At 45.7% G+C, this 14676-nt stretch overlaps 1 protein-coding gene across 3 annotated transcripts in view; it reads right to left on the bottom strand.

The window, feature by feature from the left end:
• Positions 1-333: 333 nt before the first annotated feature.
• The window catches only part of LOC132780307 (dual specificity tyrosine-phosphorylation-regulated kinase 1B), a 45513-nt gene continuing 31170 nt past the window's right edge, over positions 334-14676 (bottom strand). For all 3 annotated transcript variants that reach the window (XM_060783934.2, XM_060783935.2, XM_060783933.2), the window contains exons 8-11: positions 9676-9816; positions 3552-3855; positions 3280-3386; positions 334-3147 (exon numbers count right to left, since the gene is read on the bottom strand). In XM_060783934.2, the coding sequence (XP_060639917.1) occupies positions 2752-3147; positions 3280-3386; positions 3552-3855; positions 9676-9816 (948 nt within the window). In that variant the 3' untranslated portion in view covers positions 334-2751. The remainder of the gene's footprint in view (positions 3148-3279; positions 3387-3551; positions 3856-9675; positions 9817-14676) is intronic.

Below are 14676 nucleotides of genomic sequence, written 5' to 3' on the forward strand. Positions count from 1 at the left end.
TTTCTTTCACTTAAGACTGAAAGTGTGTGGTTTTGAAGCATGTGACATTAACCACAATTACCTGTAGTCACAGGGACATTCTTTCTAGGGAGGAACAGGTGGAAAGGCTGGGATATTAAAGATGAACATATTTTCTTTTCTTTTCTTGTGCATTTGCACAAATATTTAGTACATACAGTCTGAAGATACGTTTTTAGGAGAACGGTGTATCTTTAAATACAAAGTGAAATTCAGATACTCCATGATAGTGGCCAACTACTAACAGAAACATGCCAGCTGCCAGCTCAGCAATTATTCCCAGTCCAGGCAATTATTTAAAACACAGGAGACAAGTTTGAGGTGGTAAAGCTATTTGCTTTCATTTTAACTATGTGAACTCACGCTGAAGGATATGGATGATTGTATGGAAAGCTGAGCCCCATGTGATGATGGGGCAGGCAGGGAGCAAGAACACAGTACCCTCAGATTATCACTTCTAAACATTTATCATTTAAATAGGGGTAGAAAACTAATGGAATACATTCCCAAGTTAAGCAACTGGCTATAAAAGCTTGTTTGGTTCAATGTAACAAATTAAGGGTAGCAAAATCTGCACAGCTGGGAACTTGCATGCTAGTGAGTGGCCATGGCTGAGGATTCTCTCTGTTTCAGCAGCAAGTTCTTTCTTAGCAGTTCTAGTGAGCCTCCATTTAATTTCCCATTGAATATGACATTTGTTCTGAAGCACAATCAAATACTTTTGAGCCCAACTACAACCCATGTTTGTTGTCTGGACACCAGTGTCCCTGCATCATGTCCGACTACTAAAACTCTCAACTCTCCTCTGTTCTCTATATATTCAAGGATATGCGTATTATGCTCTAAATAACAAAATGGCTGCACTGAGAAAATGTTGTACCCTGTGTAAGTTATACAAATATGTTTTGTTTCACATAACTGTTTTGGGGAGGGGAAAGAAAAAAAAAAGAAGAGGTCAAGAGGCACCACTGGGAATTGTAACACCCCTGTCCTGACTAGCAGAAATCCTACGGAGCTGCCAAGTTATCTGCACTTTCCAACTGGTATTTATGACCAGGACAAGAAGAAATGGATTCTTGAAAACAGCTGAGATTCTTAGGATACTGAATCCCAGGATCAAATGCCCTGCTATTCTACAGCGAGCATAGGCCTAAATGTAGCTGTGTACATACATGATAGATAGCACCCAGCTAGCATATACTCTTCATCAATTTCTGGACTTAAAAAAAGCTAGGTACCACCAACACAAGCCAAATCCAATCACCTCACATCTTCATCAACACATTGCATTTTGCCTGAGAGCTCTTTCCACTGCTCTCTAGTGGCGGGGCACATAGGCCCTGGCCGCAACAGCTATCCTCTTGTCCAAGCGTCACTGGCAAGAGCAATTTGCTTTCACTTGCCTTTGCACAAACTGTACTGTTGGAACTGTATTATGCTAAAACACACCAGTGACTCCAAGGTTCTGCGCAGGCCATAGCCATTTTTCTAGACAAAACATCTTCATTTGTAAGGTCCAGCTGAGTCTCATCCTGCTAAAAGAAGAAAACGTTGCCAGAACCATTCAACATGAAAAGGACACAGCTATATTACAGTACTAACACACAAGCCCCTCTAATTCTGGCCAGCTATTAACCCTGTTCTTGGCTGCACAGCACACAGTACTAAGCACCTAGCAAACAACCTGCAAGTGCTATGTGGAGGATAGCTCTCCAGAAGACTTCAGCCTTGCTGCTAAAGCGTTTTTGCCTTTCATTCATACATATATACATACATATATACGAGAAAGGCAAAAACGAAAACAACACTGGTGTGCTTGTGTGTTAAGGGCCAAGGAATAAGGAACTGTGATACAATACAGGCCACATCTTTCATTCTTTGCACAGCTTCCACACTTCAAGAAAGCAGAATCGTAAGGAAACAGCCTGAGTTCAGGTGACTGAATATTGTGCAAAGAAGCATGAGCTTACCTAAGGCAGAGTTAAAAATTCACAGCCATGGTCCAGCTCAGGTCCCACTTTGCCACTTCCATAAGATACTGTGGCAATCCCCCCAATGATGCCAGAGCAAAGAACTAGGCACTGTCTCCCCTCATGTACACATAACAAAAGGCAGGTCCAAGATGGCTGCACGAGACAGCATAAACATTCGCTGGTTGGGGCAACCCTTTATTTCCAAGCAGGGGGAAGTTTTAGCAGCAATTCCCATGGGACCACACAGGCCACCAAGCCCATATGTCCACGTAGTGCACAGGAGTCTGTATGTCCATCCAAGCACAGAAGGTTGAAATCTCTTGCACCAGGGAAGGGAATGGCTGTCAGGCCACATGCCGCTGAGTGATTCACAAGGGGCCTGTGGCCAGGAAGGACCACACAACTCAGAGAAAGCACTGACCAAAAGGAGGAAAGTGGCATCCAGGCTGCAAGGGCGGTAGGATGCTGGCTCCACATGCTTCCCCTGCTCTATTCCCCCCTCCCCTCCCCCCAACAATGCTTACCGCTTGCAGCACGTTCCCGGGTAGCAAGAGGGCCTGGTCTCTAGACTGGTCACAGCCAGGCAGCCTGACCCCATCCCACCGCAAGTCCTGGCCCACTCTGACTCTCATAGCTGGAGAAGTGCTCTGTGGGCCCTGGTTCCCTGCCCTACAGTCAGTCCTGGCCCGTCCAGGCTCTGGTGCAACAAGGGAGTGCTCTTGCCGGGCACTGGCTCCTAGCCTGCCGGGCCAGTCCATCATCAGGAGCTGGCAGCGGTGCCCTGGGGCACACAGACACCCATCAGTGCAGTCTCATCAGTGTCTCGGTGCCCGCGCCCACGGAGAGGGTAATTGAGGCCGAGTCCCTCAGGGCGCGAGCCACCAGCAGTCCTAGTCCGGAAGGCTGAGGCGCCCAAGTGCAAGGTGGAAGAGCCCAGCCCCGTGGGGTTGCAGTCTAGATGGCGAGGGCCCAGAGACACCTCCATGGCCTCTGGGAGAGGGGGAGATAGTGGAAGCGGAGGGCGCTGGTACGGAGGGTGCCCACTCGGGGGAAAACATGGCATGGCCTGGCTTGGCGTGGGCTTGTGAGGTAAGATGTGAGGAATACTCTCGTTGTCGCCGCTGGCCCAAAGACGCATCTGCTGCTGAGGGGGTGCCTGCAATAAGAAGGAAAGGAGAACATGGCAGCACTGAGAGGAAAATCTCAAGAAAAAAAATGGGAAGGATTGGGGTGATATGAAAGGCGGCCACTGGAAACCAAAATGGCCAAGTTCTGACATGCAACGTACTTGGGGGCTCTGCATCTCACAGTCCGCATGCACAGTGCCCATGCTGCCATAGTAACGATTGCTGTAACGGTAACCACGGTTGTCATTGGAAGAACCACTGGAACCACCTGTCAGAAGAGAATGTTAGATAGTCAGCAAAGCAGAACAGGGATAAGTGGATTTCAAAGCACTGGTGGTAGCAGCTAGATGAGACACTCTTTTTTGCATGAAGAAAGATGTGCTTCTAATATATAATCAACATGGCTGAGAATAATGTTAGTGATGTGACATACCAGAACTGGATACAGAACTGGTGGTGCTGGTAGAGTGGCTGTGCTCAGTTCCCAGGCTAGGAGAGGTGCTGGCACTGGTGTTGGTGCCCTCATCAGCAGTTTTCTTGAAGAAGTTGTGCTGCAGAGCATAGAATGGGGTGATGCGGCTACGGGGTTCATAGTCCAACATGCGCAATACCAAGTCCTTGAACTTCAGGTAGTCAGAAGGGGAATGGCCCTGTTCTCCTGCACGACGCCCGCCTGGGCCCCCATTTTCAACCCCCAATACTTCATGCAGTCGCCGCGTGCCTGGAACCTTGTAGTCCTAAAAGACACCAAGCAGCAGTAAGTCTACATTAGCAGCAGTGAGGGATATAATACTCTTGTGTTAATAAATCAGCATTCTCATTGACAACATAAATTGAGTTCAGGAAACATAGCATTTAGAAAGATAAATTGCCTACTTTTAACTGTTTCTTTGAGCAGTCATCTCTGAAATCATACAAATAGATTATCCTGTACTTGTACAGAGCACTGCTTGGAACCTTCTAGAATTCTAAAGATAACCCCACCCACTCTCTCAGCCATTATGTATGGGTGGCCCTGCCAAATCCCCAGTTCCATCGCCACCCAAGCAGCAGCCAATGTCACTAGGAATGGCAGAACACAAAGTGAGGAGGATATGCTGGGTTGTGCAATTTCACACACAACCACTCAAATAACAACAACTTTATTTATACCCCGCCACCATCTCGACTCAGGGCAGCTAACATGAGGCCAAGCCCTAACAAATTATAATAAATGAGAATACATATGAAACAACCAGTAACATCAAATAAAATGCTCAATAACAACATAATGATGAAATGAAAATGACAAAACCACAACAAAACAAGTGATAAAATGGGAAAAAACTTAAAGTAAGCTGGGCCAAATGCAATGGGTAATAATTGATAAGACCCATGGGTGAGATAGATAGAAAGTGCTATAACTAGCGAGAGGGTCAAACGAGAAAACAGTGGAGTTAATCTTCAACCGAGGGATAAGATGAAGGGCATCAGAGAGATAAATTGGTCCTGGGACAGGATGTGGCATGGAAATTGATAGTTCAATCCCCAAAAGCACAACGGAAGAGCCAGGTTTTTAAGCTTTTTCTAAAGGCTGCCAGAAAGGGTGCCTGCCTAATCTCCCTAGGGAGTGAGTTCTAGAGCTGGGGGGCAACCACAGAGAAGGCCCTCTCCCTCGTCCAGACGAGCCACGCCTGTGGGGTTTAGCGACCCATCCTCCTCCTTCATGGTCTCTGTGAATTACACAAATGGGTGGCTAGGCAGCTACTAACTGCATGAGACAGGTGTCATACCACACATGAAAATAAGATAATTGTCCCAAACGCACTGCTGCTCACAGATCTAGAGTCTACATGATAATGTAACATGAAAGTCAATGGGGTCAATCATGTTGCAGTTTTGCAGATGAAATAGAGAGGGATGCCTCTCATGATGGCAGCTCAGGCAGCCACTGCTCTGGTGGAGTATCCTCTAACACAGTGTTTCTCAACCTTCCTAATGCTGCGACCCCTTAATACAGTTCCTCATGTTGTGGTGACCCCCAACCATAAAATTATTTTTGTTACTATTTCTGTAATTTTGCTATTGTTATGAATTGTAAGGTACTTAATATTTGATATGCAAGATGTATTTTCATTCACTGGATGAAATTTGGCACAAATACCTGATACATCCAAATCTGGGTTGGGGGGGAACTGATTTTGTCATTTGGGAGTTGTAGTTGCTGGGATTTATAGTTCACCTATAATCAAAGAGCATTCTGAAATCCACCAACGATAGAATTGAACCAAACTTGGTACACAGAACTCCCATGATCAACAGAAAATACTGGAAGGGTTTGGTAGGCCAACAGCTTTATGACAGCCTCTTTGGGACCTTGAGTTTTGGAGTTGTAGTTCACCTACATCCAGAGAGTACTGTGGACTCAAACAACGATAGATCTTTTGGCTTTCTCTGCCAAAGGGGTTCCTAAGACCATCAAAATATATGTTTTCTGATGGTCTTTAGCGAACCTCTGAAACCCCCTCGTGACCCCCGCAAGGGTCCTGACCCTCAGGTTGAGAAATGCTGTCTAACTGCTTACCAGGTTGTGGAGGCTGCTTACCAGCATAAGCTAATTAAATTGTAGTTCCTACACATTTTGAGACCAAGTATTTTGGAAGAATAACAAGATGCAGTCCTATTGACATAAAAGTTCAGAGCCCTCTTAACCTCAAGACATTTTTGTGTGTGTCAGGAGCGACTTGAGAAACCGCAAGTCATTTCTGGTGTGAAAGAATTGGCCATCTGCAAGGACGCTGCCCAGGGGGCACCCGGATGTTTTGCCATCCATTGCACCACCGGGGGCTCCTACCTCAAGGCAATGAAGCATCCCTTACAAATCAGATGCAGGATTCTGAAAGAATGCTGGGTGGGCAATGTCCTGATTGATGTGGAAGCCAGAGACCATTTTAGGTAAAGAGGAAACGAGGATAGCTCTGTCCTGGTGAAAGCTTAAGTAAGGTTGGTGAGGCAAAAGAGTTCACTGGCATGCCTGGCAGGTGTTATGGCCATAAGGAAGGCAGTCTTTCATGTGAGAAAGTAAAGAATTTTATGCTACTGCTCCCTCAACGTTCTTGTCCCAGGAGTTCCCCCCCTCTCCCACGTACGAAGGTTTGTTTATTTTTCTGTCTCTCTATGAGTTCTCCCTTACAATTAGTTCTGCCCCCTTATCTCACTCAGAGTTTTTAAATCATTTTATGTATATGCGGCCCGTTCTCTGTCATTATGTTTGGTTTCGATGCTCTGTGTATATTGTTTTATATGTTTTGATGTGTTACACTTTAATGTTATGTTGTTTATTTTACAGCAATATGTATTTTTATATTGAAGCTGTTGTTTGGGCTTGGCCCCATGGGGAGATGGTGGCGGAGTATAAATAAAGATTATTATTATTATTATTATTATTATTATTATTATTATTATTATGGTTCCCCTAACTTATGATAGTGCCAAGAAATGGCACCCAAACAACATTTGATAGATGCAATAAAAGACTCCTGTCAGACAGAGAAACAGGAAAATCTAAAATGTACAATGTTAAGGCAGATAATGGAGAGGTGTCAGAACACTCAAGAAAATCCCAACCTTGGACTGTCAGGAGATTGGCTAGATACCAAAATTAATATCTTCCCTCAGATAGCAGGAGGGTTACGAACCACAGCTGCCTGAGTCAACATGGAGTGACGAGGAAACAGCTGGGCTTCTCGACTGATCTTCACCAAGGCCCTGGTGAGGAGGATCAGTGGGAAGGCATACAGTAGGGGAATTGAAGAGGAACACGTCTCTGAGAGAGTTGTTGGTATCAGTGGCTTGAACCCATGAGCAAAATAGATAGTATCAAGTGTTGGTCGATGATATGGAGAGACTGATTTATGTGTCTCCCTATCATTGAAACAAGGGATGAAAAGATTCTTGGTGGAGCTACTGATTGTGACAACAGTGTGATGTCTCGCTCAGAGTGTCTGCCAGGTGGCTGATATCTTTTGGTGTATAGCATTAAGGAAGGTCTTGTACTGTACACACCAGTCCCGGATCTTCAGTGCCACACCCAGTAGTTTCCCTGATTGAGTACTCCTGCCTGTTGGATATCACTGTGGAATTGTCAGTCACCAGCTGAACAACCTCATCTATGCTATCTATCTTGAGGGCCTTGAAGACAGCAAGAAGACCTAGGAAGTTAAAGTGTTCCTGCACCTCGATCAAAGACCATTCACCTTGCACTATGAGACCCTCCTGCAGTGGGCTCCCCAACTCAGTAGACACGAATCCAATGTTATTGTCACTGAGGGTTGATGCAGATGGGAGGGCATGCCCTCATAAATGTTGAGGAGCAGGTATGGAAGAAATGGAGGGAAAGCAGCAGGGGAAAATTGCTTCTGTATGTCCTAAAATATGGATTCATCTATGACAGTGGTAGACTGATGTATCTTGAGACTGAGTACACCGGTGAAATTGAGCATCTGATTTGAGAAGGCTCTCAGATTGTCAGCTGGAGAGGGTGGGTCAGGTTCTGCCACTAGTGAATTGGATGAGGGGCTCATCCCTGAGCTAGACAATGTAAAGGCGTCCTTATCCGAATCTGGACAATGGTGCTAAGATTTGGAACATAGGGATGGTTTTGAGGGAGGCGGCCCAGAGGTGGTCCCAAGGTCAACTTTGTGAGAGCAGACAAGACCAAAGGTGCTGATGCAATTTTGGTGGGATCAGCAGTTTCGATGTGCTGGAGGTCTCTTAATCAATTGAAGTGCCAGAGCCAAGATCTTTTATACAGCAAGGCTTTCAGGCAGGCCTCTTGACTTTTCCATGCCTGAGATATAAAGGTCTAAGCAATGTGGCCTTCACCCAGACAAAAGAGGCACTTATTATGGTCATTCTTATTGGGGATCTTGCACCCACACTACATACATTTCTTTAAAAATGTAATGTAGAACATATATGAACATATATAGTAAACATTCTGAGATCTGGGGCAGGAGAAAAGAAGTGTGGTCTTAAAACAGTCTGATGTGGATGTGGAAGGCCAAGGAAACATTTAGAAACTAGAGGAGGGGTCCTCAAACTTTTTATACAGAGTGTCAGTCCACAGTCTCCCAAACTGTTGGATTATAATTTGAAAAAAAAAACAACAACCCATGAATGAATTCCTATGCACACTGCACATATCTTATTTGTAGTGCAAAAGACACTTAAAAACAATACAATAATTAAAATGAAGAACAATTTTAACAAATATAAACTTATTAGGATTTCAATTGGAAGCGTGGGCCTACTTTTGGCTGATGAGATAGGACTGTTGTTGTGTGCTTTCAAGTCGTTTCAGACTTAGGTTGACCCTGAGCCAGGGCCGGGTAAATTACCTTGGAGGGCCGCATCCGGCCCACAGGCCTTAATTTGAGAACCCCTGGACTACAGAGAAAATTAAAGACTAGTCCAAGAGTCAAGGGACATTCAAAAGAAAACTGTGAACCAAGCTGAGAGATTAAAAAACAAACACTGCAAGTTCCTGTGATGCTGCAGCGGACAAAAAGGAACTGGGGATTTGGCAGGACTCACATAATACACTGGCTGGGAGAGTGGACAGGGTTATCACAAATATGTATCTTTAGAATTCTAGAAGGTTCAGAGTACTGCTCTATACAGGCTAAACCGCTTCCTCATGTGTAAGTTTAGAAATTTTGGTCCGGAAATAAACCCCCAACACCTGCATTGACTTATCCATTGGTCAATGTAGGTACTGTACCTTAACTCTTATGAAAAATAGAACCATCCTGTTCTCTGAGTGGAATGGAGAAAGATGAATGTTTAGTGATTCCTGGGAGAACCTAAAAGCACCACCAACTTCCCCATCTCTCTGCCACTGTTCCACTTGTGGCTTTTTTAAATGTCTTGGCTGGCAAATGTCAGCAGTGGTGGCTCTTTGGGGCTTCCCATCAAAGGAATACTGGGAGAGTAGAGAGGGTCTGTGATCTTTTAGGTTCTCCCAGGAATCACTAAGCACCCATCTTTCTCCACTCCATTCAGACAAGGGGTTGGCTCCTGTGTTGACAATAGTTAACACTGTACATGCACATATGAACATACATACATAAGATGAACCATCCTCTTTTCATACCCAGGCCTTTTTGAATGCCTGGGTATGAAAATGGTGGTGGTGGAGGCTGAGGAAAGTGGTCTGAGGCAGCACTAGCACTTTTCTCTCTTCACCGAATAACCCTACACTGAATTCATGAGTCGTACCAGGATCCAGAATTTTGGCCCCAAAACCTGTCCTTAACTTATATATAAGTATATATTGTAGCTCTGCATCCAACAGGTCAAATTTACTTGATCTCTGAGCAAGTGAAACCACTTGAACGAAGAAGTACTGAAGAATTCAACCCCACATCTTTTTATAACTTTTGATAGATACTAGGGGACACAATGATTTAAGGTAAATTTAAAGTGTGCTAATGTCACAAATTTGCTTCTGCTACACTGGCCTTAAGCTCCTTGATGGGAATATGGGGGAATGAAGCGTGAGCTGTGCTGAACATTACCTTCCTGCCATCTTTGCCCCGCCGGAGGACCCAGCCCCCCTCAGGCAGCTTCTCAAAGTATTTCCGAGCCTTGGGAGCCTGCTCCAACATGTGAGGTGGCGGGAGCCCAAGGACCTCCACAATCCGGCTCATCTGGTCCGCCTGCAAGAGAAATGCACAATATCAGAGGACTACAACCCCCAATGGCTTCCAAAGCTCAACCCTTATTCATTCAGTGACTTCTTAAATCCACTTATGTCAGTAAATCACAAATATACTCATGTGTCTCCAGAAACTTCCATTGCCTTTTGCACTGAATCTAAGACATATAATGCCAGTAATCATTATTTGGATCTGGGGATAGAGGATAGATGAAATGTATATTCCAAACATGCTTTCTGTCTCCATGTCTGTAAGGAAAAAAATCCAGGGACTCTCCCACATCCTAACCAAATGTAGTCATTAACAGGAAATCTCCTTAAATACACGCTCTCTATGGGGTTGCCTTTGAAGACTGTTCGGAAGCTTCAAATGGTCCAACGGGCGGCAGCCAGGTTGTTAACAGGAGCGGAGTTCAGGGAGCACACAACTCCTCTGTTGCGTCAGCTCCACTGGCTGACAGTCTGCTACCGAGCACAATTCAAAGCGCTAGCTTTAACCTATAAAGCCTTAAACGGTTCTGGCCCAGCTTACCTGTCTGAACGTATCTCTCCTTACGAAGCATCTAGGACCCTAAGATCTTCTGAGGCCCTGCTCTCGGTCCCGCCTTCTTCACGGACTCAGTTGGCGGGAACGAGGGACGGGGCCTTCTCAGCGGTGGCCCCTCGGCTATGAAACGCCCTTCCTAGGGATATCAGATCGGCTCTCACCCTCTTAACATTTCAAAAAAAAAACAAACCCCTGGCTTTTTGAGCAAGCTTTCCCAAATGCAGTGCAGCAGACAAACTCTGATCTTCGGAACGACCAGACAATGCAATTGGGTAATGATTTTAGTAATGAGACACTGTGGATTTATATTTTTATCGATTTCATTTTACTTTATCAAATTTTATTTATTCTAAATGTTTAATTGTTCTTTGTTTTGTAGGCATCGAATTGTGCCTTTTGTAAACCGCTCTGAGTCGCCTTCGGGCTGAGAAAGGCGGTATATAAATATGGTAAATAAATAAATAAACAGTGTTCAGCATTCTAACAGGAATGGAGGTAGGAATGGATTTTCACCCCTATTTCTAATCAGTAATCAGAAATAACAATATTTTCTGGTGTTATGCTTTCTATCCCAACATGGAGGGTGCATGGAGGTTCAAGCCTTCTTTGTTGAGTAGACAAGGATATTTAGCCATGTAGATATCCTTGTCTACTCAACAAAGAAGGCTTGAACCTCCGTGCACCCTCCATGTTGGGATAGAAAGCATAAACCCTGGATATCTACCTGGCTAAATATCAGCTTTATAATGAGCCATCGTGAGCAGAATAACCAAGTAAAGGCAGTTCCCAAGTTATAAAAATCTGATTTACATACAACTCCTAGTTACGAACAGGGTAGTTTATGATGTCAAGATGCATTCATTCCATGGCACAGATGCACCCTAAGGTATCTGAGGCAGGATAAGGTTTGGTTGCTTACCTGTAACCATGTTTCTTCGAGTGGTCATCTATGATATTCGCACATATGGGACTTGTGTACAGGTGCAAGACAGCTTGGAATTATCTATAGCTTTAAGAAACTCTTGATGGTAACCCCGCCCACACTGCCCTGGAGGATATAGCCATCAGTTGGGGCTAGCACCTCATTTCCTAGCTCATTTCCTAGCTGCTAACTGAGGAACAGAAGGGAGGATGGGTGGGGATATGCTAATTTTACAGATGACCACTCAAAGAAACATGGCTACAGGTAAGCAACCAAACCTCCTTCTTCATGGTTTTTGTGAAATCACACATATGGGTGACTAGTGAGCTTCCCAACTTGGAAGAGGGAGTTATGCCCCACAGGAAACAAGCACAGCTCTGCCAAGGCAGCGTTACTCCTGGAGAAATCATCCCTCTTGAAGTGGAACACAAAGTGCATGGGGTTAACCACACTGTTGCCAGGCAAATCTTTGGGGCATTCCATATAAGATGATCTGAAAGGGTGCAACAGCTGTTGCTGATTTAGGATGGAAGGGGTCTGTCTGTGAGTTGGCAGGCCAGCCAGGTAGTTGAAATGATCGAAGACGAAAAACACTGTGAAGAGACTGAATTGCCCAGAGCATCCTAGCGATAAGCTTTGCCGATGCCATGGGCTCGAAAGGGGGGGGGGGGTCAATAGTTGGGACAAGATGAGCTCCAAACTCCCTGCTAGGGTTGGAGGATGCACCAGCGGGTGAATGGTCCTAAGCCCTTCAGGAAGAGTTGAATGAGGGGGTCCTGAAAATAGGACAAATGTTCTGCTTTCTGCCTGTAACAAGAGATGGCAGCTAGATAAAATTTCAGGGAGGAAAAGGAGAGTCCTTGCTCTGATTGTGAGAACAAAAATTAAGGACTACAGGAGTAGGCTCTGTGAGAAGGTCAACACCGGCCTTCTGTGAGAAGGAAGAGAACATCTTCAGTTGCAGGGTAAGATCAATTTGTGGAGTCCCTGTAAGTGGCAGCGGTGGAACTCACTGCTAGAAGGCTGTAACAGTGAGGCAAACCCAGGTTGCCAGGATCACAATGGGGTGATGAGGATGCAGTCCACCATGTCCCTCAGGACTTTGCTAAAGTTCATGCTATTAGTGGTGCAGGAGGAAAAACAAAGAGGAGCCCTGGCCACCATGTGAAGAGAAAGGCATTGCGTAGATATCTGCAACTTATCTGCAGGTGGCGGCGAGTGTGGAGGGAGGGAGCATAGGTGTCCACTCGGGGAATACCCCAATGGCAATGAGCCGAGTCTGCTGCGGGTGCAGTTGCTACTCATGAGCGGAGGCCAGAGTCCTGCTTAAGGAATCTGTCAAAACATTCTCCTCTATGGGAAGATGGAGTGCGCTAGTGCACCAAGTCCAGATCTGAATAGTGATGTTGAGCAGACTGAGGGAATGCATCCCTCCCTGTTTGTTGATGTAGAATGTAAAGGTATTGTCAGTCAACAACTGAATCACCAGGTCCGTAAGGGATTCCTGGGATGCCCAGAGCATCTCCTGTACCACAAGCAACTCAAAATAATTGATGAGGTGCCATTGTTTCTGTAGTGACCACAATCCTTGGACCATCAAGTGGTCCATATGTATTCCCCATCCATATGGGGAGGAGTGTGTCGTCAAGTGTTCGAGAGGGCTGTATGTGCTAAAAAGGCACTCTGCTGAAGATGTTGGCATGGTGCAACCCTCAGCTGAGGGACTGCATGACCCTGGGAGGGAGAAACAGCACAGTGTTTGGGCTGTCGCAGAGAGCATTGCATGCTCCCAAGAATCCTGTCTGCATGTGGATCCTCACAAAGGGAATGATAGCAATGGTCAATGCCATATGGTCCGGATTTGTACTGTATTTTCTGGCAAGCATGTGGCAAGATACTGATGTTCTCAGTATTGTGGACCCAAGGCCTGAAAATGGGTCTCCAGAAGGTAGGCCTTTTCTTTGATGGATTCCAACATGACACAGGTGTGTTGAGTTGGCACAAGAGTAGACCTCTCATGGATGACCACCAAGTCAAGTCTCTGGAGGGGAGACAAGGTGGATGCAAGGTGAGGTGAGCTGAGATACAGAGTCAGCCCCAATGACTCATCAACAATATAAAGGAGCCACCATTATGGCCTTAAGGAAGAGGTGAGCTGCCGAGGCCCTGTACAGTGGCCAAAAGGAAGAACATTAAATGAATACACCTAGCGCCCATCCAAAAAAAGTGAAACCTATGATGCTGAGTCCTGACAGAAATATTAAAACAATTGTCTTCCTGATGTCCCACTGCAAATCATCAGGCCCTCTTCTTGAGCAATGACAGAATAATAGGCAATGTTATCATTTTGATGCTGAGTGGTTTAGTGAAACGATTTAATATGCAGAAGTCCAGGATCAGACGAAGGTTACTGTCTTTCCACTGCCTGTTGCTTCCAGAAACATTTGGGATATTCTGGCAGATCATACTTTTCTGGAACAAGTCCTGAACCTCCTTTCATAGGGGGCGGAAGGGGGTATAGCCTGAAGGTGCACAACTGGGGAAAGGCTAGCAAACCGGATGGTATAGACAGTTCTGACAATTTCTAAGACCCAGTAGTCCATCGTGATTTCGCACCATGACTCTAGAAAAAAGGGGGAGTGATCCAGAACACGTTGGTGCCAGAGTGAATGATGAAGCAACATCACCACAGGCCACAAGTGGCACTGGGCCCACAATGGGTATAAAGGAAACATCAACATTTAAGGGTGCACTGGGTTCAGGACAATAAAATTTGAAGCCTGTTGCCTTTTCTGTAGGCGAGGGATAAGCTTGTCGGCAAGACTGGCTGGCCTGTTGGCAGCTACTGGAGGGGAGAGGATGTCTTGTAGCTGTATCAATCTGAGATTGGTAGCATGTCTGGGTCCTCACGGTGGCTGGATTATAGTGCCTTTGATAATAAGCGGGATAGCTCTGTAGACGAAGGGAAAAGCGGCAGCAATGGGAGGCTTGGCTGTGCAGAGACCTCTGGCGGCTGCCTCAGCTGGCGTGCAGGGAAACACCGACCTTACGATGGTGGGGAGGCCAAATTGTTGGAGGGAGGGAAGGCGGCGGCACCCAAGCCCTCTAGCAGCACTTTCAACGGCAGCTGATGCTGCTCTGAGTTCCCTCCCACCAGCGGCCAAGACTCTGAGAAGTGCAGAGGTGTGCTGTAAAGGAGGCAACACCTGAGAGTCAAGTACATCAGCGTCCATGTCAACACACAAGGGCGTGGTAAGTACAGATGGGACTTGTTGCTTCTGGAGGTATTCTTGTCTATGGATGATTTGTCACTCAGACTGAGAGCAAATACTTTGCATATTTCTGAAAATGAGCAATTGTACTCCTGCTTCCATTTGTGAATTTCTATATTG

Source organism: Anolis sagrei, chromosome X (assembly GCF_037176765.1).
Source record: "Anolis sagrei isolate rAnoSag1 chromosome X, rAnoSag1.mat, whole genome shotgun sequence".
In the NCBI taxonomy this organism is placed as follows: Eukaryota; Metazoa; Chordata; class Lepidosauria; order Squamata; family Dactyloidae; genus Anolis; species Anolis sagrei.